The sequence below is a fragment of the Acipenser ruthenus genome, chromosome 1 (genome assembly GCF_902713425.1).
Source record: "Acipenser ruthenus chromosome 1, fAciRut3.2 maternal haplotype, whole genome shotgun sequence".
In the NCBI taxonomy this organism is placed as follows: Eukaryota; Metazoa; Chordata; class Actinopteri; order Acipenseriformes; family Acipenseridae; genus Acipenser; species Acipenser ruthenus.
In genome coordinates this window covers 107,601,700-107,625,608 of record NC_081189.1, presented here as the reverse complement: position 1 = coordinate 107,625,608, position 23,909 = coordinate 107,601,700, and the positions used below count along the sequence as shown (strand labels likewise).

The window sequence follows — 23,909 nt, the reverse complement described above, 5'->3', positions numbered from 1 at the left end:
AAAAAGATCATGTTCAAATGAAAATACAAGCATCTGAAGCTACTTACCTTGAAACAGCAAATACACCACCATTCATCGAGCCAAAGCAAGACAGAGCAACAAATATAGGAACAGCCACGGAAAATTTCCCCATCAACTTCTCAGCAAACGTCTGTAAAAAAACCCAGAAAAAACAATGTTTATATACAATCAGATCAACTGAAAAGTAGGGGTGGGTATTGGGACTGAGGAGCTGTATTGCAATATATTGTAATACAGAAGACAATATTGCGATATATTGCAATATATGTTGGAATGCAACGCCAAACTGTGTTGTCATTTTTGTGTAATTTAAAGTATTAGAATGTAATATGACAAATTAAACTCTGGTATGAAATGCCCAGTAACTATTTTTTGTTCCATCCTCTGAAGTAAGTCATGTGCTCCCAATCTGAAAAATAGAAAAACAGTGCTGGTTTGAAAGCTATTTAAAATTCTCTAAAAACATTGATTTTAAATGTCATTTTTTATTTTCATTATAAATAATATATTTTCATTTTCTATTAAACATGTTTTTCAAACTATTTATTTATGTATCTGCTTTGCTTGTTTTCTTTTACAATTAAAATTGCACTGATACGGCTCTTAAATTAGTGGCGAATAATAAAAATAAGTGAACATTTGTTTAATTCGTCATTTTATTTGATGCAGAGCTCCAGAAAAAGGATGGGGGGGGGGGGATGTGATAAATACTAAACAGGGCATTGTTGTGCCCTGGACATAGAAAAAAGCATCCATGATAAAAATAGTAAAAAAAATAAATAAATAACCAAACCACCAAAGACAACATTTACACGCTAGATGCTTTCAAAACAAGCCAAACTGGGCTGGAAAACCACCAATCTGGCAGCACTGATCAGGGGGGACTAGCCTAAAAGTCACATGCGAGACGCATGCATTACCTATTAGATGTTACCTCAAGTTCAATGTACAAATAAAACATTAATTCATATAATTAGTTTTAGAAAAATCTATATTTTAATTGCCGTTCTGGTAATTATATGTATGACTACACCGCAGTATATAATGGTGTTGGTACCGGCAGCATATTTTACTTCAGCCTTGCATAAACAACATACCACAATGTTTGATGCTATGCAGCCATCCTTTTTAGATTTTTTTTATTAGGAAATGATCCCACACATGTGACTTTGCTATGCAGAATTAAAAGAGCTCAAAACCTCTGTTCACTTCTGCTATATTTTCTTTTGTATTAGCACAGCTTGCATTACGATATCTCGCAAGATAACAGCAGACATTTTCCAGTAGACGTTTCCCTGAATCAGTTTAACCAGAAATACCGGCATTGTTCCAATTACAGTTATTGTATTGCCTGATGAATATCGCAATATACCAGTATATCAGTAGTATTGTGCACCCCTACAGAAAAGAGTCTTTTTCCTTTACAATAAACACAAGTTTCCTTATTTCAACTTTGGCAAACTGTTATATTCTAATTACTGCATGTTGTATCACTGGACAATTATAAGATTGCCAATGTCAAAAGCTCATAATGTGCCATAAATACATTTAGCAAGATGGAAGAACGGTCCTTTGATTGATTATCAAAAGGAAAGTGAGTGAAATACATCGCCTCAGGATAAACTGTTCTCCCTGACCATTATCCCAGGAAACCAATAACTTCTACAGTTAAGATTAAAAGTTAAACGATTCTCATGGGTACTCAAAAGCAGCAATTCTGTAACATTTCTAGCAGCACTATTATGTTGATTAACCACATTTCCCCATACAACACTGAAGTGTCTCTGTCTCTGTAATCTTCAAAGCCAGCTTTAAAAGTGGATTGAAATCTTGGTACAGACATCTAGAAATAGCTGATCATTTAAATAAATTATAGTCAAGAAATAAAAGTTTTATATTCAGACCCCAGTGGAAACAAGGCCTAGTAGTCACAGGGGTACATTCAGTTTCAGTTGGTATGAACTAATGGTACCCACTTGTGGCTCTTCCAGTCCGTAATTTGTTATTTTTTTTATTTTTTATTGTTTTACCCTAACAGGTGGGCCTTTTAAAGACAAAACCCTAAAGATATTAGATAGTTGGTTCATAACACTATTAATACAAAAATAACTGTGTTATTAATAACACCCATGTGTTATTTTCATTTATTTTCATTCATAACACTTTAAATAAAGACAAATCTGGGGTATCAATATTATGGAATTTTCAAATTCACGAACACAGAAACATTATTTTGTTTATTGTGTTTCGAGGAGTTCACAACTATACACAATTTCCTGGTTGGTAGAACGCTTTGAAAACTAGGAAACAAGGTATATTTTGGAGCTGATAGCAAAAATAAATGATCAGGAAAGTAACTTTATTAAATATACATTTTTTAATGGAATTCTATCCTCACAATCACACAATTGTGTTATGTGTAAGTAAATATTAGTAAATGGTAACAACATGTGTATCAACATGTGTTTAATGTATATCAATACTTTCATTTTGTATTTAAAACATAAGTGTACCCAATACTTTATTGTATTTATATATTATTAGGGAAAATACATTGTATAATCTTGTCCAAGCAACACAAAATACACTGTTCCCTGTAGTCCCTTTTACGAACAAGATCAACAAACGTAAAGCAAATAACCAATAATCATTATTAATTACATGATTAGATTACTCACCACAGCAACAGCTTCTGAGGCAAGCAGCTCCTCTGCAGACATTACAGTGTAGTAGGCCACATTTGTTAACACATAACCAACAGTGACAATTCCCATTGATATGCATATGGCGAGGGGGATAGTTCTGCAAAATAAACGAAGAGTTGGTTACAGTTCAATCTGGCACTGAAAGCATGAAGGGTGATAGTAGTATCTTGATATATTTGGATTTAACATTAAAAACACAATAAGTACATACAGGAGGGTGATTAACACATTCACTGTGCTAGTTTTACTTTTTTTCAACAGCACATAACCCACCTGAGGTAATTACATTTCAAATTAATGACAAATAATTATAATTCCAAATTACATTGCAGTTGTAATTCACAGAATTTTGGAAATGTCCTATTATCAACAGCAGTTCAAGTGTGAATGGTAATCAGAGTACCACTGTGATATCACATTGATTTTGCACATGAATCATTATCGACCCCATACCACCTGAACTTGTAAATTCAAAGTTCCATATTACCATGTTTTCACTTGTTCCAAGCTGTTGGGGAATTTTATAAAGGACATACCAGTTATAAGTTGGTTTTAAAAGCTGGACCCTCAATAACACTGTTTGGATTGCAATACATACCAGTCTTGCCATACACTCTTTAAAAGTAATACCTCCTGATGTACCTCGCCGTTGGTTGCGTTTCAGTAAATACTGGACCATGTTTTACCCATACTAACTAAGACTTCTATTATAGTCTAGCTACCAGGGCTAATATAAGAAGCAACCTCAAGACAACAGTACTAAGTATTCCGTTGTTGTTGTTTTTATCATAGCAGGTAAAAAAAGATCATTGGTTGTTGAGTAAGGGATGTAATGAACTGAGTGTTATATAATTTATATGACAAGAAGGAAAGTGATTTAGCATCAAGAGAAAATAAGTTAGAGAGAAACAATATAAGAACATGTACATTAGTGGACAGTAATAAAAGAGCAAAGAGATGCCAGATTGGCTAGACCTGTCAGAAGTTCCAGAGCAGTTGCAGAAGCTGGTGTTAAAGCTAATGCAATGCAGGGAGAGATGTTCAGTTCCATCGTGGGTTGGAAGTTGGGTTAAAGAAAGAGTTTGTGATGCCTCACTGTCCAAACAATTCCAGCTCGGGATAGAATAATCATTCAACACTAGCAATGCACAATGGCAACACATTTCTGACAATAAAAAGTGCCAGAATGGCTGGGAAGTACTCATTTTCAAGATCTGAGCACTTTACTTTTTATTATCAAGGAACCTGATATATTGTAAGAAACAATGAATAATGCTACTGAAATTATAAAATATAATTTCGAGTACTAATTTACGTATTATATTATTTAAGAAAATAAACTTTTTGCTGAAGGTCCCATTTCCTATAGATTTAAATGTCATTATAAACCACTATCATTTTGATGTGATATTATGGAAAGGTTTATAAGGTCAATCTGATCTATTATTCCTTGCCTAGATCTCACCAGCTCCCATTGTCCACAGTTAAAGAAATCCATTAAAAAAGATCCGTAAGGACCTGCAGGAAGAAGAAAAGTGACAGGCAAAGGTTACAAAGAATGAGAAAGTTAAAGTAAAGGAAATTGGTTACTCTTTATTTTGTGCGGCATAAAGTATTTAATTGAATTACTCATTTACTGGAGTTCAGTTACATGTTACTAGATAGTCAACATATACAGTATATGCTATAAAGATTAATGGAAACCATACAGAAATGCAAAGATATCAGTATTATTCCAAAACTTATTACAAAAGGAAACTACCAATAAACATATTCAATATGCATAAGGAATATGAAGAAGAAAATTGTAATGTCAGTCAAATGGTGTACACACACCCTCTGCACTGTTGCATATCCATTGAATCTTTATTAACTTGTTACTGAACTTAAATAAATCTGTAATTGCATATAATTTACGTATATATATATATATATATATATATATATATATATATATATATATATATATATAAATTAATAAACCGTTACCAGTTAAACATTTTCATAGAAAATTAAACAGAATGATGAATGTAGAATATGATCTTTTGACTGCTTAATTCTAAAAAGACTTCAATGTTTCGCAACGTTTACTTACATTTGCCTCACGGATATATTTTTTTCAGCATTTTAAAAGCATACGACAAAGAAAATCATATTTTCTTTCCTTTTAAATCCACCCAAAATGTTTGTGTCAGCAGTTGATAATCAGATGGGTTAGAGTACTAAGAAAAGCAATTGTGTAAAGTAAAATGTATACACTACTAAAAGCTACATAAATATTGTAATCCTCAATAACCCCCTCCTCTGCTTGATACCACTATCTAGGGATAGCGGAGGCAGGCTTTTTGACTAATTTGTGTACATGCACACAACTGTATGCACTAGGCACTAGAGGGTTCAAATGTTTTTATTTTGTTTGGAAGGTTTTGAGCTCATGAAAGATCCTACATTGTTTAATTGGAAGATAATATGTTATTCCACTGCAACAAGCCTAATTTTCAAGGATTTGGGACACAGCTGTCACCCAAGACACCCCGGCTGCAACTCGCAGATCATTTTAGTAACACGGTATGTTGGCAGGGTCAATGCGGACAAGTACCGACAATGTGAGCTTCCACATATTTCCCTTTACAGTTAGCAACAATATGCACACCAAGATTCATATCCTGTTCTTTCTCCCTTTTTTGCCAAATAGGTTCTTTCAAGGAACATGCTATAAATCTAACTAGCCATTAGGAAGCAACTGGTTCATCATAAGTTTATGATACAAAAACAATTCAATCTTTTCATGCAAAATTGCAGTGAGATGTCATTTTTTATAGGTTGATGTGATGCACAGCAGTCTTTGCTAGGTCTGTGAATCTGAGGACATTATTGTGTTCCAAAAGGAAACCCAGTGTTAGTAATTTACCGATTGCAAATGTAGAGATTGTATTGTGGTTTCTTATATGGACTTAAACTCATTTGATATAACCGACTTGAATCTGGACTTGCAGTGGTGAAAGGCTACTGTATTACTTTATTTTGTATAGCGCCTAAATGCAAGCATCTCAAAGCGCTTAACAATTTAGAACAATAACACTAAAAACAACAAATACACAAGCATATAGTTAAAAATAGCACAGATTATAAAATAAAACATTGCACAGTGACAATGCCTAACCATTATGAAGTGCCTGTGCGTTTTTAGTTGTTTTTTAAAAGCTCCAATGGTATTAGTGTCTTTGATCACCTGCAGAAGATTATTCCATATCCTAGACGTATAACAGCAAAAAGCCCTGTCACTCATAGAATGAAGCTCAGCCTTTGGAATCCTTAACAGACCCGAATTCGCAGAGCGAAGGTTACGAGTGGGAATATACCTTGTTACCAAATGAGAGATGTAATTTGGGGCCAAACCATTTAGGGCCTTATAAGTTAGCAGTAAAATGTTAAAATCAATCCTACTCTTGACTGGCAACCAATGCAGAGAGGAAAGAACGGGTGTAATATGAGCACTAAGTTCTGAATGTATTGTAGCCTGCCAATAGCAGCCTTGGAAGCACCGGCAAGCAAAGCATTACAATAATCGAGCCAGGAGGAAACAAAGGCATGCACCAGCCTCTCTGCATCGGATAGGGCGCAGACGGGCTATGTTCCGGAGATGAAAAAAGGACACCTTAATGACATTGCAGGTATGAGACTCGAAGGTTAGGCTGGGGTCAAAAACCACACCCAGATTCCTAACTTCAGAACTAGATTTACCTTAGCGCTAATAACTTTCTCAACTGTCATTCTCTGACTGACAAATCTCTGCTTCTTCTCTGTCTAGCGAAAACCTGGCATTCTGTAAATGATAAGCACTCACTACATCTATCCACCCCAAATGGCTACTCGCTCTTTGACAAGCCACACCTCACAGGTAGAGGTGGGGGCACTGCTGTTATTGCTAACTCTGTGCTTGCTGCCACAACTTTCTCTTTGCCAACCTTTTCTTCATTTGAACATCTTGCTATCAATCTCCCCTCTCCCGTCCCTCACCCTTGCTGTTATATGTCGTCCACCAAAGAACAACTCTGCTTTCATTGCAGAGTTCGCAGAATTCCTCTCCCTAATTTGCACTTCTACTCCTAGATGACTTCAACATTCATGTCGACTTGGCTTCTTCCCCTCTAGTGACCAACGTCGTCATGCTCCTGGACTGTCTTGGGCTCTCTCACTCTGTCAACATACCCATTCACACCCGTGGACACACCCTGGATCGGCTCATCACCAGGGGTCTTGACATCTCCAATCTCTCTGTCTAAGATATCTCTCTCTCTGACCATTTCTTAATCACTGCCAATATTAATCTTCCTTCACCTTCAGCTACTACTGATACTGTTATTTCCTTCCATCCCAAGAATCTGCTAAATCCTATAATACTCTCGGAATGTGTCTCTTCTTCCCCTCTGACTGGTACTCTCCCATCTTCCATCGACGACGTACTGACCCTCTTTAACACCACCCTTACCCAGATCATTGACACAGTTGCTCCACTCACAACTAGAACAGTGAAGAAACATCGCAACTGCCCATGGTATACCCTTGAACGTCGACTGCTTAAGTCTACCTGCTGCAGGTTTGAGAGCAAGTGGAGGTTGCCCAGACTAACGGTTCACAGAGAGATCTGGACTGATCACCTCAGTGGCTACAGGCGTGTGCTCGCTGCTTCCATGGTGAAATACTTATCAGAAATAATATCCATGGGACATGGTAAACCCAATATTCTCTTCAAAACCATTGATCAAATCCTGCATCCAGCCATCGATAAATCCACTTCCCATTCATCCTCCTCTCTTACCTGCCATGATTTCTCCTCTTTCTTTCAGAACAAAATTGACACCATTTATTCTACGCTCTCCTGCCACAAACCCATTATAGTACTCGACCACCTTGATTCCCCTCCATTTGCCCCTCCTGCGCTCTCCTCCTTCTCTCCTCTCTCCATTACTGATATCTCCAGCATATTGCTGAAATCAATAACTGCCACATGCCCCTTGTACCCCTGACCGACAAATCTTGTCCGTCTCTGTGCCTTTGATCTGGCTCCTTGCATTATGCACATTCTCAACCTGGCCCTGGACGGGCTTGGTTCCTGCTGCCCTCAACATTGCCAGAGTAACGCCAGTGCTCAAAAAACCCTCCCTCGACCGAGCTGTCTTATCTAATTTCCGTCCTATATCCAATCTTCCTTTTCTCTCCAAAACTCTTGAAAGGGCTGTAGCCAGCCAGCTGACGAAACATCTCACAGATAACAATCTGCTTGAATCTCTGCAGTCTGGCTTCCGGCCGCATCACAGTTCTGAAACTGCTCTGTTCCGGATTGTAAATGATCTTCTGCTTAATGCTGATGCTGCTGCTCCCTCTGTCTTTGTCCTCCTGGACCTAACTGCTGCTTTTGACACCATAGATTATAACATTCTTCCTGACCTCATTCGGAAGTATGCTGGGTTCTCTGAAACCTGTCGCTCCTGGCTGTCCTCTTCCCTATCTGGATGCATGCAGTCTGTTTTCTATGATGGAAGCAGTGCTGACGCAAACCCGGTCACTTGCAGTGTCCCTCAAAGGTCTGTTCTTGGGCCTCTTCTCTTCAACATCTACATGCTTCCCTTGGGTCACCTCATCCGCCAACATAGCCTCATGTTTCACTCCTATCCAGATGACACCCAGATCTACCTAAAACTAGACCCTGGATGTCCCTCTGCCATGGTCCGGCTCTCAGCTTGCATCCAAGTAATCGAGGCCTAGATGTCTGCCAATTTTCTTCAGCTCAGCACTAACAAATTTGAACTTCTTCTAGTAGGATCAAAAACCCAACTCAAGAATCTCAACATTGCTGCCTTGAACCTCTCCTTTGATGCCCAAATCTCCGCTGTCATCAAATCCTCCTTCTACCACCTCCAAAATATCTCAAAGGTCTGTCCCTACCTTTCCCTCCCAGATGCAGAGATACTCTCTCATGCACTCATCTCCTCTCAACTCGACTACTTCAACTCTCTCTATGGTGGTCTTTTGTCACAAGGCATAAACCGATTGCAGCTGGTTCAAAATGCCACTGCTAGGATCCTTACCAGATGTAAAAAACATGATCACATTACCCCCTGTCTTGCCCAGCTACACTGGCTACCTGTAAAGTTCAAGGACTAATTTCAAAATTCTCCTGCTTGCCTACAAGGCCCTTCAGGTCCAGAGTATCTCTCCATCCTGCTGACCTGCTATGTCCCTGCACGCAAGCTGAGGTCCTCTGACTCTGGCTTGCTTGTTATACCCAAGCAAAAGTGCACCACACTCGGAGAGCGCTGTTTTAGCTTTATGGCCCTGACTCTCTGGAACTCTCTCCCAGCTTTAGTGCGTGTAGCTCCCCCAGTCGCTCACTTCAAATCAACTCTCAAGACCCACTTGTTCTCTCTTGCTTTCAAAGCTATTTAAGCCTGATATCTGTTATTAGCTGTTGCCTAAATTGCCTAAATTTATTCTTGAAATGTATTTTTGTTTACGACTGTAAGTCGCCCTGGATAAGGGCGTCTGCTAAGAAATAAATAATAATAATAATAATATGTATGATTCTGTATGACACACACGTCCACAGTGTTTAGAATTCACATCCTAGCCTTGTATTTAATGTATTATGCCTGTATTTAATGTATTTGCATTGCTTTTTACTGTTTGTACTATGCCCTGTATTTCACTGTATTTAATGTGTTATGCATTTTGCTTTGTGATGGTGGTCCACTATGAAAGGTGCTAAATAAAATAAATATCGATTGACTGATTGATATAACACCTATATACAAATTGTCCTAAATATGTAAAAGGATGCATGTTATAAAAATATATATATATATATATATATATATATATATATATATATATATATATATATATATATATATATATATATATATTACAGTGGTATCAAACCGATGTATTGTATTCAGATATTTATTGAGTTTTGCATGTTTTAAAAATATTGTTAGCCATTTGTATTGGAATCCTCTGCATTTGCCTGCATAGTGCTAGCATTATTATAGATGTGTATGAGATACTAACAATGTTTGCCAACACTTGTGTTTAACACTTGTAATTAAATCATTTGGGGTTTGGATCATATTTTTGACCTCAGAATTTAAGATTGAGTTTTTGAAGTTATGGATGACATTGATGAAAAAAGCCACATATATGTAGCTTTCCTCACCCCCCCCTATTTGATAAAAATAGTTTTTATCAAATGGTGTAACAAAAAAGTTAAAATATGTAAAAATGAACGACTCACTTTTCAGGATTTTCTACTTCTTCAGTTACAAAATTCAAGTAGAACCTAAGAGAAAAAGATACATATGTATATTTAGGATGGCATTTAAAAAAAAAATACAGCTACACACATTCACAATTTTTAGGTTCCAAAAAACGGAACAGAGCCATTATCTTTATATATATATATATATATATATATTAGGGGTGAGACGACTCATCGTGTATCGATGCATCGTGATACTCTACAACGCAATACAAGCTTGAAATGAGTAGCTGATATTCCACATTTATTAAACTGTAAATCATGAAAGAAAAGGTCTTGGTTGTTTGAATGTAAACTCCACTCGATCCTAGACATATCACATTGTGCAATGCGCAGGCCAGACGCTTCTGGAATTTAAGAGGAAACAATGGCGATACAAAATAAAATAATATACTCAACCTTAACTTCAAAAATACAAATACTTAGTGATGAAATGTATGGTATAATAATGATAGTAATAATAATAATGTCTTATAATAATCTGTTGAGTTAAAGTTAAGTATGATGCAAGCAAAAACGATGATGTACTTTTAAAAAAATATTGAGATTGTTATTGATTAGACATCACAACTTAATGCTGAGAAATTTGATAATTTAGATTTTTCTAAAGAAACACATGAACAAAGTTTGTACTTTATAGTTATCGTGGTAAGGAGATTTGGTTAATTATGTTAAATCTGATATCCCAGGAACTCTAGCTGACATACTGCTGTGTGTTTAAACTCAAACAAGTGGTAAACTACTTAGTGGTAAATAAATATAATTGATTTTCAACTGAATCTGTGGATAGATCTGAAATATTTTCAAGTCCGTCATGCAGTTTTTCATAAGTATCGTGATATGAATCGTATTGTGGCTTGTGTATTGTGATATGTATCGTTTCGTGACCTTGGTGTATCGTCTCACCTCTAATATATGTATACAGTATTTTATATATATTTATATATATATATATATATACATATATATATATAATAATTATTATCATTATTTATTTCTTAGCAGATGCCCGTATCCAGAGCGACTTAACGTCGTAAACAAAAATACATTTCAAGAATCACAATTAAGAGCAAGATAAATACAATGACTTTGGTTCTAGCAAGTACAAGTATGACAAAATACGATTCAATAACGGAGCAGATAACATTGTCAGTGATAGTTACATCAGGATATAATTAAATACAAAATACTACAGATTAAATAACACTTGACAGATTACAGTACTCTAAAGTACAGGATTAGATGCAGTAAAACGGGGCAGATAAGAGCAAGTAAGGCGCATTTAAGGAAGAGTGATAAGTGTCCAAAGGGAAAAAAAGAGGAGTTGTCTGAAGAGGTGAGTCTTGAGGAGGAGCCGGAAGGTGGTCAGGGACTGGGCAGTCCTGACATCTGTAGGAAGGTCATTCCACCACTGCGGGGCGAAGAATATCTACTAAAGCGTTTCTGGTTCTTGGGATAGAAATAAGACGGAGGTTGAATTTGATGGAAAGGCTGAAGTTGTTTATTTATTTACAACAATGATTATAAAAATATAAGCATAAATCAAGGGAAGGGAACTGGGAGTTGAAAATGAAAATAAAATGATAATTCTTTGAATTCCTATCCACTTAATCTTTCTTGCTTTCCTTCTCTATCCCTCCATCCACGCACCCTCTCCACTCACTCCTGTCTTCCCCAATCTCCCGGTCATTTCCACTCACTCCCTTATATACCCTCGCTCCCCCACCCCTTACGCCAGACCTCCGCCCCCCACGACAGGAGGACCTGTGGGGGTGTTGGCGCTAACACAGAGTTCTGGTAGGCCGCCACAGCAGTGGGTCTCTCCCCTGCCGGCGATGCCAATGTAGCACCTGAGTCCAGTGGTGTAGTGGTGGTCCCCCTTTGGTCAATCCCTGGCTGATAGGGGGCAAGCCGGTCCTTCCGCCCCCGAGTCCACAGCCGGACCTTATACACTACCTCAGAGAGCCAGAGAAGAACTTCTCAGGGCCCCTCCCACTGGCTGGTCAGTTTAGGGCTCAGTCCCTTCTTACGCCGGTGGCAGCGTACCGAGACCTGCTCACCTGGCTGAAAGTTCTGGCCCCTGTAGGCCCCCTTCTGCCTCAGTCTAACACCCGTCAGCCACTCCTGAGCAAATTGGTGGGTCTGGTCCAGCCAGTCTTGCAGATCGTGCACATAGTCGGGGCCTGCCAGAGCGGGGCCGTCCTCCGCTTCAGGCAGTCAGCCAAAGAGTAAGTCCATGGGAGTACGCGCCTCCCTCCCTAACATCAAAGCTGCCGGTGTACACCCCGTGAACTCCTGGACAGCCATCCGGAAGGCGAAGAAAGCCAGGGGTAAGTGCTGGTCCCAGTCCTGTGTCGATGAGCAGATGATGGAGCTGGTGAGCTGGGCGGCTGTTGAGCAGGAATACAAGCTGGTGAGCCAGTCAGCTGATGAGCAGGCGGCGAACTGGTGAGCCAGTCAGCTGATTAGCAGGTGGCAAACTGGTGAGCCAGGACGGCTGTCAAGCAGGCAGGCAAGATGGCAAGCTAGTTGGTTGGTAGGTTATTATTATTTATTTCTTAGCAGACGCCCTTACCCAGGGCGACTTACAATTGTTACAAGATATCACATTATTTTTACATACAATTACCCATTTATACAGTTGGGTTTTTACTGGAGCAATCTAGGTAAAGTACCTTGCTCAAGGGTACAGCAGCAGTGTCCCCTACCAGGGATTGAACCCACAACCTTCCGGTCAAGAGTCCAGAGCCCTAACCACTACTCCACACTTCTTTTTGTTTTTCTTGAGTTTTGGTGAAACGTTTGAATTGATTTGGATTCTTTGTCTGGATTATTATTATTATTATTATTATTATTATTATTATTATTATTATTATTATTATTATTATTGTGTGATATTCAGAGTGTACTAATACTTGGTTGTGGTATAATATTTAATTGTATAGTGTAGTAATTACTTGTTTTACCACTATTGTCCTGATTCTATGAGCTGCCTGTTTTAATTGTAGAATTACCTATATGAAATCCAATCTTTAACTACTTCATTGATGCTAATTGCAACTCATTTGTATTGAAATTCAAGCATTAATTACTTCATTAATGCTAACTGTAACTATTTGCACGGAATTCAATTTCTAATTATCTCATTGCTGTTAGTTGTAGTTTACCCAGTGGCGTGCCGTCAGGACCTTCAAGGTATTCTCTGCTGACCAGACAGTGCCAAGTAAACCGTCAGTCAAATGACATTATGTTGCCTCACTCACAGTGTGCTTGCTTATACTATGAAACATACTACTCTAATTATTATTTGTTAATTTGTCTGATGCCTTGAAGGACTTCCAGTGGCTTCCACCCAAGATGGCGGCTTAGTTTGAGCGCTCCCACACTCATCGCCCGATTTATTAAAAAATATACTTATTATTTCAGTGAAGGGCAAGTTTTGCTACTAGCATTACACAATGGAGACACCAGAGAAAAGGGATTTGTCAGCCATGGACCCGAATACCCCTTCCCCAACTATGAAAGCCAAGAGTAAAAAAGCCAGAAAGCAGCTACTTACCTTTGAGTGCGCAGCACAGAACGTGACCTAGCCCAGCCGCGAGGATCCACGGGGTCAGACGCTGCCCTGGCTAACAGAGTCCCAGCTTCATTCGCTGAGAGATTTTATTGTGGAATGCATCAGGGAGTGTTTAAAAAGCGAAATCACTGCTGAGATTAAAACGGTTTGTACCGAAATTAAGTCCATCCAGTCTCGGCTGCAGCAAACCGAGGAGAAGATTTCCGTTACTTTCTCCACTGTTGACAAGCAGAATAAGCGCGTAGATATTCTCCAGGCTGCCCAGCGCCAAAACCGGGCTAGCATTAAAGAATCTGAAACGGAGATTGCCTTTCTTAAATCTCGACTGGCTGAGTTAGAGGATAGAAACCGCCGATCCAATTTGCGGATCGTGGGCTTGCCAGAGGGTACCGAGGGGGGGGACCGAGGGGGGGGACCCTATTGACTTCCTGCAAAAATCCCTACCAATGTGGCTGCCATCTTTGACCGGACCTATTGAAATTGAGAGGGCCCATCGCATCTATGATGGATCCAGCACTCGCAGAGACAGGCCTCGCACCTTTATTTTTAAATTACTTCGCTATACTGATCGGCAGCTCATTCTTAGGGCTGCCAGAAATGTAGCTACACCACCCCGGCCAGACGGAAGCTCTTTACATTTCTTCCCTGATTACTCCGCCTTTACTGCCCAGCGAAGAAAATGTTTCGCCACGGTTCAGAAATCTCTCAGGCAGCTTGGAGTCCAGAACTTCTTGTTGTACCCGGCAAAACTGAAGATCGAACGTTACAATTGCATTAATTCAGGGGACCCATCTCAAATCTGCTGATGTCAATAGATTTCAAAATAAACACTATAAAGTAATTGCTCACTCCTGCGCCTTGAATAAAACAAAAGGGGTACTGATTGTGGTTAACAGAAAGATAAATATTACCATTAATAGTTCAAGCAATGATACTGAAGGCCGTTTCTGTCAAGTAATAGCAACACTTAACAGTGTTAAACTGTGCTTAGCATCAGTTTATGCACCCAATGTTTTCGATCCTCGATTTTTTGAGAACATCTGGCTTAAGCTATCAGCACTCCCAGATTGTGCACTTATTGTTGGGGGGGATTTTAATTTGACTTTCAACCCAGCTCTCGATACTTCATCACAGGGCACTGCCCTGTCTCTTACCCCTGCCTCTAAATACTTTCAAAACTTTGCGCAAGACTTAAATGTACATGATGCTTGGCGTCTGAGAAACAATGGCGTTAAAGATTTCACATTCTTTTCGCATAGACACAAAATATACTCTCGCATCGACTACATTTTTATCTCCCCAATTATTATGCATAATATTATTTCCACAGATATATTGCCAATTCTTATTTCTGATCATGCTCCGGTTTTGTATTCATTTGACTTGGTCCCAGGAATTAAGCGTGCTAAACGCTGGCGTTTTAACTCATTTTTACTTCAGAATGAAGCTTTCTGAAAACATCTCACAGAGAGTTTGAGAGATTTCCTAGAAATCAACCATAATACTGCAACCAACCCACATTCATTATGGGAGGTTACTAAATGCTTTATTAGGGGCTGCTGTACAGCCTTTTCTTCTAACTTGAATAACACACGAAACAAAGACATCCTCCAGCTAGAAACGACTATTTCACAGTTAGAAAAAGAACAGAAGTGTAACTTCTTAAAAAGTAGAGCAAAACAGTTAGCCACCTTAAAGACTGAATTCAAAAATCTTACTAGTAGCAGAGCAGAATTTCTGGTACACAAAACAAGACAGCTCTATTATGAGCACGCAGAGCGACCTAGCAGATTACTTGCATTGCGATTAAAACAATCCGAACACTTGGCTTCTATTGAGGCAATCAGGGACAGTAAGAATGTTGTACTTTCTAAACCAGAGCAGATTAGCAAAGTCTTTCAAGATTTTTATTCTCAACTTTACACCTCTGAAGCTGGTGCAGACTTGGCAAAAATTGAGGATTTTTTAAATCCATTGGAATTGCCTCAATTAACTGCTGAACAGGCGGAGCACTTGGACGCTCCTTTAACGTTGCAAGAATTAGAGGCAGCAGCTCGATCCATGCAGAAGCGAAAGTCCCCTGGGTTGGATGGCATTCCACCTGAGTTATTGCTGGCAGTATGGGATCAAGTTGGTTCATTAATACTCCATTCTATAAATTTTTCACTGCAAACTGGCTCTTTCCATAGAGATCAGAAATCGGCTTTGATTTCGTTGCTTGTTAAAAAAGGAAAAGACCCTTTAGACTGTGCCAGCTACAGGCCCTTTTCACTTTTAAATTCAGATCTAAAATTGTTTGCTAAAGCTCTTTCTAGGCGGCTAGAAAAATATATGTGTAACCTAATACATCATGATCAGACTGTGTTTTTAAAGAGCCGCCTTGCTTCAGACAACATACGGCATCCTTTTCATATTATAGACCAAGCCCCCCATCAACCCTCCTCTTGTGCTGTATTTTCTCTGGATGCCGAGAAGGCATTTGATCGTCTGGAATGGAACTATCTGTGGGCAGTTCTAGAATGCTTTGGCTTCGGCCATTCTTTTATTAATATGATCCGCACTTTATACAGCAATCCCCTCAGTTTGCACTCAGCAAAGGTACCCGACAGGGCTGCCCATTGTCACCATTATTATTTGTCCTTTCCTTAGAACCATTGGTGCAAGCTATTAGACAAAGTAACAATATAGCTCCCATTACTGTACAGGGCTCCAAACACCATATATCACTCTATGCTGATGACATTTTATTGTTTCTATCTGATATTTCTGATTCAGTCCCTAACGCACTGCATTTAATTGATCATTTTGGTAAACTCTCTGGATATAAAATAAACTGGTCTAAGTCTGTTTATATGCCTTTGAATCGTATCGCCACAACAACCCCTCTTCCCCCTCATATCTCTATTCGGCCGCAGCTCACAGGCTTTACATATTTGGGCATTAAGATATCCCCAAATTTCCAGCAGATTCGTAAGAAAAATATGCTTGAAGTTCTAAATAAAATCAAAACAGATTTGACTAGATGGTCTCCATTACAGGTTTCATTACATGGTAGGATTTCTGTTATAAAAATGAATATACTGCCTCGTATTAATTTCCTATTTTCTATGATCCCCATTTCATTACCACAAAAGTACCTTGAACAAATAAATTCTATTATAACTGGTTTTATTTGGAAGGATAGGCGACCAAGGATTCGGTTGACTACTTTGCAGCGCCCTAAAACATTGGGCGGCCTGGCAGTACCCAATTTTAAATATTACTACTGGGCTTTTCAGCTAAGGATATTTAAAACGTGGCTAGATTCAGGGTCTACAGCTTCTTGGCGACCAGTTGAGGAAGCCTTAGTTAAGCCAATCAGACTCCAGGATCTTCTATTTTCCGCCCCTAAGGACAGGGCTATTTCTCTTCGAATGGGTCCAATCATTGCAAACTCATTAGATATTTGGAAGAAAGTTAACCGATTTCTTGGCAGCCCCCCAAAACTTCATAAGCTTCCACCTATATGGAACAATCCCTTTTTACTGACAGGCTCTCAGCCTTTTACTTATCCACCCTGGTCCTCCAGACATATTCATATTCTTAGTGATATCTTTGATGATAATGGCCTTCGCACGTTCCAGGACCTTAAGAATAATCACTCACTCCCTGGTTTTACCTATGTCATGTACCTCAAACTCCGCTCAACCCTTCGCACCTATGGAGTGTCATTGGACTCTATGTTACCTAGCCACCCCGTGACTAATATATTTGCTTCAACAGTCACCTCAAGAGGCTTAGTTTCTTCTTTATATCACTTTTTTCTTTCTTTTAAAAATAGCTCCCTTCCAGTTACCTTAATATGGGATAGAGAGCTTGAAAAACTGGGCGGTAGTCCTGATTGGGAAGCAGTATGGGACAATGTCTTTTCGTCCTCAAAAAATCTAGCACACCAACTAATTCACTTTAAACTAGCACATAGAATATATGCTACACCATACCGACGATTCCAGATGAAGATCGTTTCAGATCCTCATAAATGCACTCAGGGTGTGGCCGGAACGTATCTACATATGTTCTGGGAATGTCCTGAAATTGAATGCTTATGGAAAAATGTGGCCACTGTGCTTTCTGACGTGATTGGTGTTAAAGTGCCACTGAGTCCCCGACTGCTGCTTCTCAGCGATGACTCCCAAATGAATATTAGCCTTCAGACACAACGGCTCTTGTTGGCTGGACTAACAGCAGCAAAAAAGTCAATCCTACGAGGTTGGATGGAGACAGAGGTACCCTTAGATCGTGTCTGGTTGCACTCATTTGCAGATATTGTGTTGGTGGAGAGAAGTATAGCTAGATTACATCATGCCAGTGCAAAAACTGTAACGGCATGGACAGATGCCTTTTTTTATCTCAGAAGTTTATTTTAATTAGGCTCTAGGCCCTAACCCCTCCCCCCCTTTTTTTCTTTTTATTTTATTATTATATATATATATATATATATATATATATATATATATATATATATATATATATATATATATATATATTATTTTTTTTAGAGCTCCCAATTGTTAGTTTGTATTCATGTGTACTATGCCTAACTATTTTACTTTTTTGTTATGGAAAACAAATAAAAAACAATTGTTAAAAAAAAAAAAAAAAATTTGTCTGATGCCTTTATCCAAGATGACTTACAGGGATTACTAGAGGTTTTTTAAGAGTCTAGGGGTTTCCTGAAGGGGATGTGATCAGCCAATAAGAGATCTGCATTTCCCACGCATAAGTCTAAAACAACGACCAGGCGCTAGAAAAAAAACAGTTAAGGGTATTCTCCATTTCAGTTGAAGGTCTTGAGTGAGTTTAAGCAATAGGCGAGTTGAAGAATGTCCTTTTTTTTTTTAGACAGGCGAACCAGGGTAAGCTACGGTAAATGCAAACTATATACCCTTCGGAAAACTGCAAAAAATATCATGAAAAATTCTGTGGTAAACTTTTATGCGGGAAAACAGTTTGATAGAAAGTGTGTGTCATTAAGGGTAAAATGGTACTTTTAGTGGAGAGAAAGCACAATTCAGTAATAATACATATAAACTAAGTGCAGATTAGTAACATCTAAAAACATACATCTTTTGATATCTTGCTACAAGTGTGTTATATGTTACTGAAGACAGAAAAGGCCAAGTGGAGTATCTACAGTACTTACCATCCTGCATAGGCATACATTCCTGAGTAAAAGGCAAGGGGTAATCCCATAACTGGGACCTCATTAACCCCAAATGCATTGTGAAAGTTCTGAGTTTCACCTGAAATGATAAAAGGAGGAAACTGTGTTACACTTAAACACATACCATAAACACAATGCAAGCCTAATTAAAGCCCACTGTGGCCTCATTAAAATAAAAGTGCAATGCTGTACAGCCACCACTGACCATATGATGACATAATGATGTCATCCTTCAATTTGGTTTGGCTTGGTTTTTATACAAACCTCAGTTTAAAGTGTCAAATTGACTTTATATTTACCAGCTAGTAACTATGTCACTATTCACTTGAAAGCAGTGCTGTATTTCTTTTGTATCCACTCAATTTATAATTCTGATTTTTCCAAGAGTGCTATTACAAAAATGAAAGACGCAGCCATAGCCCCTTAAGAAAACCTTCCTCTGGAGGACAGCATTATACGCCATTATTTCGACCGTTTTTCTGCACCTCTGTTTTTCCCACCGATTGAGTATTTTCTAAAGCTGCAGCAAACACGACAGGAATCTTTCCACTAGTTTGTTTCATTAGTTAGTCAGACGCTTTCTTTTTGACCCGGGTGGACTGAGACAAAATGGATGACAGCCGTTCGTAAACCAACAAAATAACAAACAGCCACGTCTGGGTGAAGGTTTCACTTCAGCATGGAACATTTCTGTTTTGTCTGTTTAGCCATATTTTTGTTGATTGAGACACCATGAGCCATATTGCAGCAGGGATGGACACATTTGCTCTAATCAACATTTGGGCTGATGGTTCAATCCAGAGAAGATTGGATGGAAGTGTCTGTAACAAGCTGCTTCCGGGGCATTGATACGCACATTGTGTACTTGCGTCTGTCACCCAGGTCAACCCTGCTTTATCAAAAGCAGTGTGAAATCGTGTAGACAACCCACATCACACAGGGTCCTGACCCGGGTAGGTTCTGACTTGGGTAGAGCATGCCAGTGTGAAAGGGGCTTTAGGGAGAGCGGTCTTGCTTATTTATTATTTTACATTAATAAACAAAAATGACTTGATCCCCAAGAAGAGATGGTGGTAAAGCAATAAACATGTTAGATATGAAGCCTAATCACATCTATAAACTAAACAGTTTGAGCAAGCTTCCATAAATGAAGCTGCAGATATATAAAAACAATTATTTTTAACACAGTCATTCAAACTAAACAGGTAAAACAGATGCATGTCATCTGCAAACTTTGTTGAAAAGTTCATTGTGAGGCAAACATTTTTTTTCATGTGCTTCTTGTTTTATATACTGATAAAAATGTATATGTCAAACATAAAGCCTACATGATAGTACTGAAATATTTTTTAGAAACCAAGAATATTAAATGAATAGCTGACGAGTATGTTTTCATTGAGTTCTAGTTAAATAAATCCTTAACAAACGTAAACCTTTTCCACATATCCCACTGTATCATATGATTTTAAGCATGCAGCTCAACCTTCAGGGAATGTACAAAAGCTGGGACAGCAAAGTCGGCTTTCTAATAAACTGGAATAATGTATCTCTAAACAAAACTATGTAGCCCATACAAGGTATAGAAACATGCTTAATAACCACTGCATTCTTGAACCTGCAAAACCTGTGTGAGTCTGCTTCATTTCCAAGCTACAATACATTTAACCCTCCTATTATGTTCAGAATTTAGGTACATCTGTTATGTTTTGGGTCATATTGACCCGATGCAATTTCAAACTAATTTAAACAGCCTTAAATTGATTAAATGTTTTTATTTGCAAAGGTTTTACTCTTTTATGGTCTTTTAGTCCAGGAGCTGTGATAAAACTTCTTTGACTGCCGACCTGGGAGCTCCTCATTTTGGAATGTCTTTACCAGTGAAATGCTGTTGCAATACTGACAGAGAAAATGAGGCTCTGCCTTGTATATATATATATATATATATATATATATATATATATATATATATAGTTGTTTTTTTGTTTGTTTATGAATATCTCCAGACAGGTGCAGCCATTTTCAGAAATAATAATACAAATATAATAATAAAATAACAAATTAAAGGAGTGTGTTTTATTCCCGCACACAAATCTACATAGATAAATGCTACAGGTCACAGTGACCCAAAACATCTTATTTGTGTACATGACCTATTCTAATAAAAAAAGATAAACATTTCAAAGGTTCTGTTTTCTGTGTAGAATTTCATGACCCCAACTTAGGAAAAGTCATAACATATTATACAGAAAATGAAAAGAAAAATAGCATTTAAGCAATTTACATTTACAACAAACAATCTGTTAAGTTCACACTGTTGCACTGTCCTGTAATTTTACAGATTTTCTTAAGAGTGCACATCCAAAAATAATTAGAAACATTAATACAAAAATAAATTTGTGTTTTTTTTTTGTTTTGTTTTGTTTTTTTTCCTTTTTTTAAATTTAGTCGTTGCCAATTAGTTTTTTTATTATTTTCTCCCCAATTTTGAAATGCCCAATTATTTTTAGGCTCAGCTCACCGCTACCCCCCCTGCGCTGACTCGGGAGGGGCGAAGATGAACACACGCTGTCCTCCGAAGCGTGTGCCATCAGCCGCCCACTTCTTTACACTCTGCAGACTCACCGTGCACCCGCCTCAGAACTACAGCGTCGGAGGACAACGCAGCTCTTGGCAGCTTACAGGCAAGCCCGCAGCGCCCGGACAGACTACAGGGGTCGCTGGTGCGCGGTGAGCCGAGGACACCCTGGCCGACCTAACCCTCCCTACCCCCGGACGACGCTCGGCCAATTGAGCGCCGCCCCCTGGGAGTTCCCGTCCACGGTCGACTGTGGAATAGCCTGGACTCGAACCGGCGACGTCCAGGCTATAGAGCGCATCCTGCACTCTAACGAGTGATTTTACTGGATGCGCCACTCGGGAGCCCCTGCATTTGTGTTTTAACTAGTTTTTTTTCCCGCTGTTTTGACACAGGTTTCAATTGTGCTTATATAATATTGCAAGCACATTTGAACCGTAACAACTATTTTTTTGGCAGCTTGCACCGCTTAAATGCTCATTTCATATTCATTTAAAGCTCTTAATAACTAAGAACCACAGAGAATTATGCATAAAATGAGATCCACCGGCAAGTAAAACACAGGATCGCTAGAAAATACGCATTAACAGGTGGAACAATTAAGCAGATTTTGCAGTTTCCACCAAAAACGAAATCCCTTTCCAAAACCGGGCAAAATGATTACAGCAGCCTATCTTTCAGGCTGAACTGAGCACAAAATCATATAATGCACATATGACATAAGTTGATATAACAGCACTAATAAATAACACATACAGACGTGCTCAAATTTGTTGGTACTCCTCCACAAAAAACAAAGAATGCACAATTTTCTCTGAAATAACTTGAAACTGACAAAAGTAATTGGCATCCACCATTGTTTATTCCATATTTAATAGAAATCGGACTTTGCTTTTGATTTTTTATTCAACATAATATTGTAAATAATAAAACAAATGAAAATGGCATGGACAAAAATGATGGGACCGCTAACCTAATATTTTGTTGCACAACCTTTAGAGGCAATCACTGCAATCAAACGTTTTCTGTAGCTCTCAATGAGACTTCTGCACCTGTTAACAGGTAGTTTGGCCCACTCTTCCTGAGCAAACTGCTCCAGCTGTCTCAGGTTTGATGGGTGCCTTCTCCAGACTGCAAGTTTCAGCTCTTTCCATAGATGTTCGATAGGATGCAGATCAGGACTCATAGAAGGCCACTTCAGAATAGTCCAATGTTTTGTTCTTATCCATTCTTGGGTGCTTTTAGCTGTGTGTTTTGGGTCATTATCCTGTTGGAGGACCCATGACCTGCGACTGAGACAGAGCTTTCTGACACTGGGCAGTACGTTTCGCTCCAGAATGCCTTGATAGTCTTGAGATTTCATTGTGCCCTGCACAGATTCAAGGCACCCTGTGCCAGGTGCAGCAAAGCAGCCCCAAAACATAACCGAGCCTCCTCCATGTTTCACTGTAGGTATGGTGTTCTTTTCTTTGAAAGCGTCATTTTTCGTCTGTGAACATAGAGCTGATGTGACTTGCCAAAAAGCTCCAGTTTTGACTCATCTGTCCAAAGGACATTCTCCCAGAAGGATTGTGGCTTGTCAATATGCATTTTAGCAAATTCCAGTCTGGCTTTTTTATGTTTTTCTGTCAAAAGTGGAGTCCTCCTGGGTCTTCTTCCACGGAGCCCAATTTCGCTCAAAAAGCGACAGATGGTGCGATCAGAAACTGGCGTACTTTCACCTTGGAGTTCAGCTTGTATCTCTTTGGCAGTTATCCTTGGTTCTTTTTCTACCATTCGCACTATCCTTCTGTTCAATCTGGGGTCAATTTTCCTCTTGCAGCCGCGACCAGGGCGGTTGGCTACAGTTCCATGGACCTTAAACTTCTTAATAATATTTGCAACTGTTGTCACAGGAACATCAAGCTGCTTGGAGATGGTCTTGTAGCCTTTACCTTTACCATGCTTGTCTATTATTTTCTTTCTGATCTCCTCAGACAACTCTCTCCTTTGCTTTCTCTGGTCCATGTTCAGTGTGGTGCACACAATGATACCAAACAGCACAGTGACTACTTTTCTCCATTTAAATAGGCTGAATGACTGATTACAAGATTGGAGACATGTGTGATACTAATTAAAGAAACTAATTAGTTTGAAATATCACTATAATCCAATTATTTATTATCTTTTCTAAGGGATACCAACAAATGTGTCCAGGCCATTTTAGAATATCTTTGTAGAATAAGCAATAATTCATCTCTTTTCACAGCTTCTTTGCTTTATTCTATGACATACCAAAGGTATGCAAGTATACATGATAAAATTGCTTTTAATTTCATAACTTTTCAGGAGGAATGAAGCATTATTTCAATGAGCTGTAAGGGTACCAACAAATTTGAGCACGTCTGTAAATAACCTGTAATGGGCATACATGGCACAAACTGTGAAGGAAAACTATTTTATCTGTCATGCTAATAAATATATGATCGAGTGTTCCATGTGAGGATCTTTAGATTTGCCTATCAAGAGCT

At 38.7% G+C, this 23,909-nt stretch overlaps 1 protein-coding gene across 1 annotated transcript in view; it reads right to left on the bottom strand.

Moving 5' to 3' along the window:
• Positions 1-23,909, bottom strand: part of LOC117420853 (cystine/glutamate transporter-like) — a 50,579-nt gene that overhangs the window by 3,234 nt on the left and 23,436 nt on the right. The window contains exons 5-8 of the mRNA XM_034034548.3: positions 18,804-18,903; positions 10,021-10,065; positions 2,700-2,823; positions 48-151 (exon numbers count right to left, since the gene is read on the bottom strand). Coding sequence (XP_033890439.2) covers positions 48-151; positions 2,700-2,823; positions 10,021-10,065; positions 18,804-18,903 — 373 coding nt within the window. The remainder of the gene's footprint in view (positions 1-47; positions 152-2,699; positions 2,824-10,020; positions 10,066-18,803; positions 18,904-23,909) is intronic.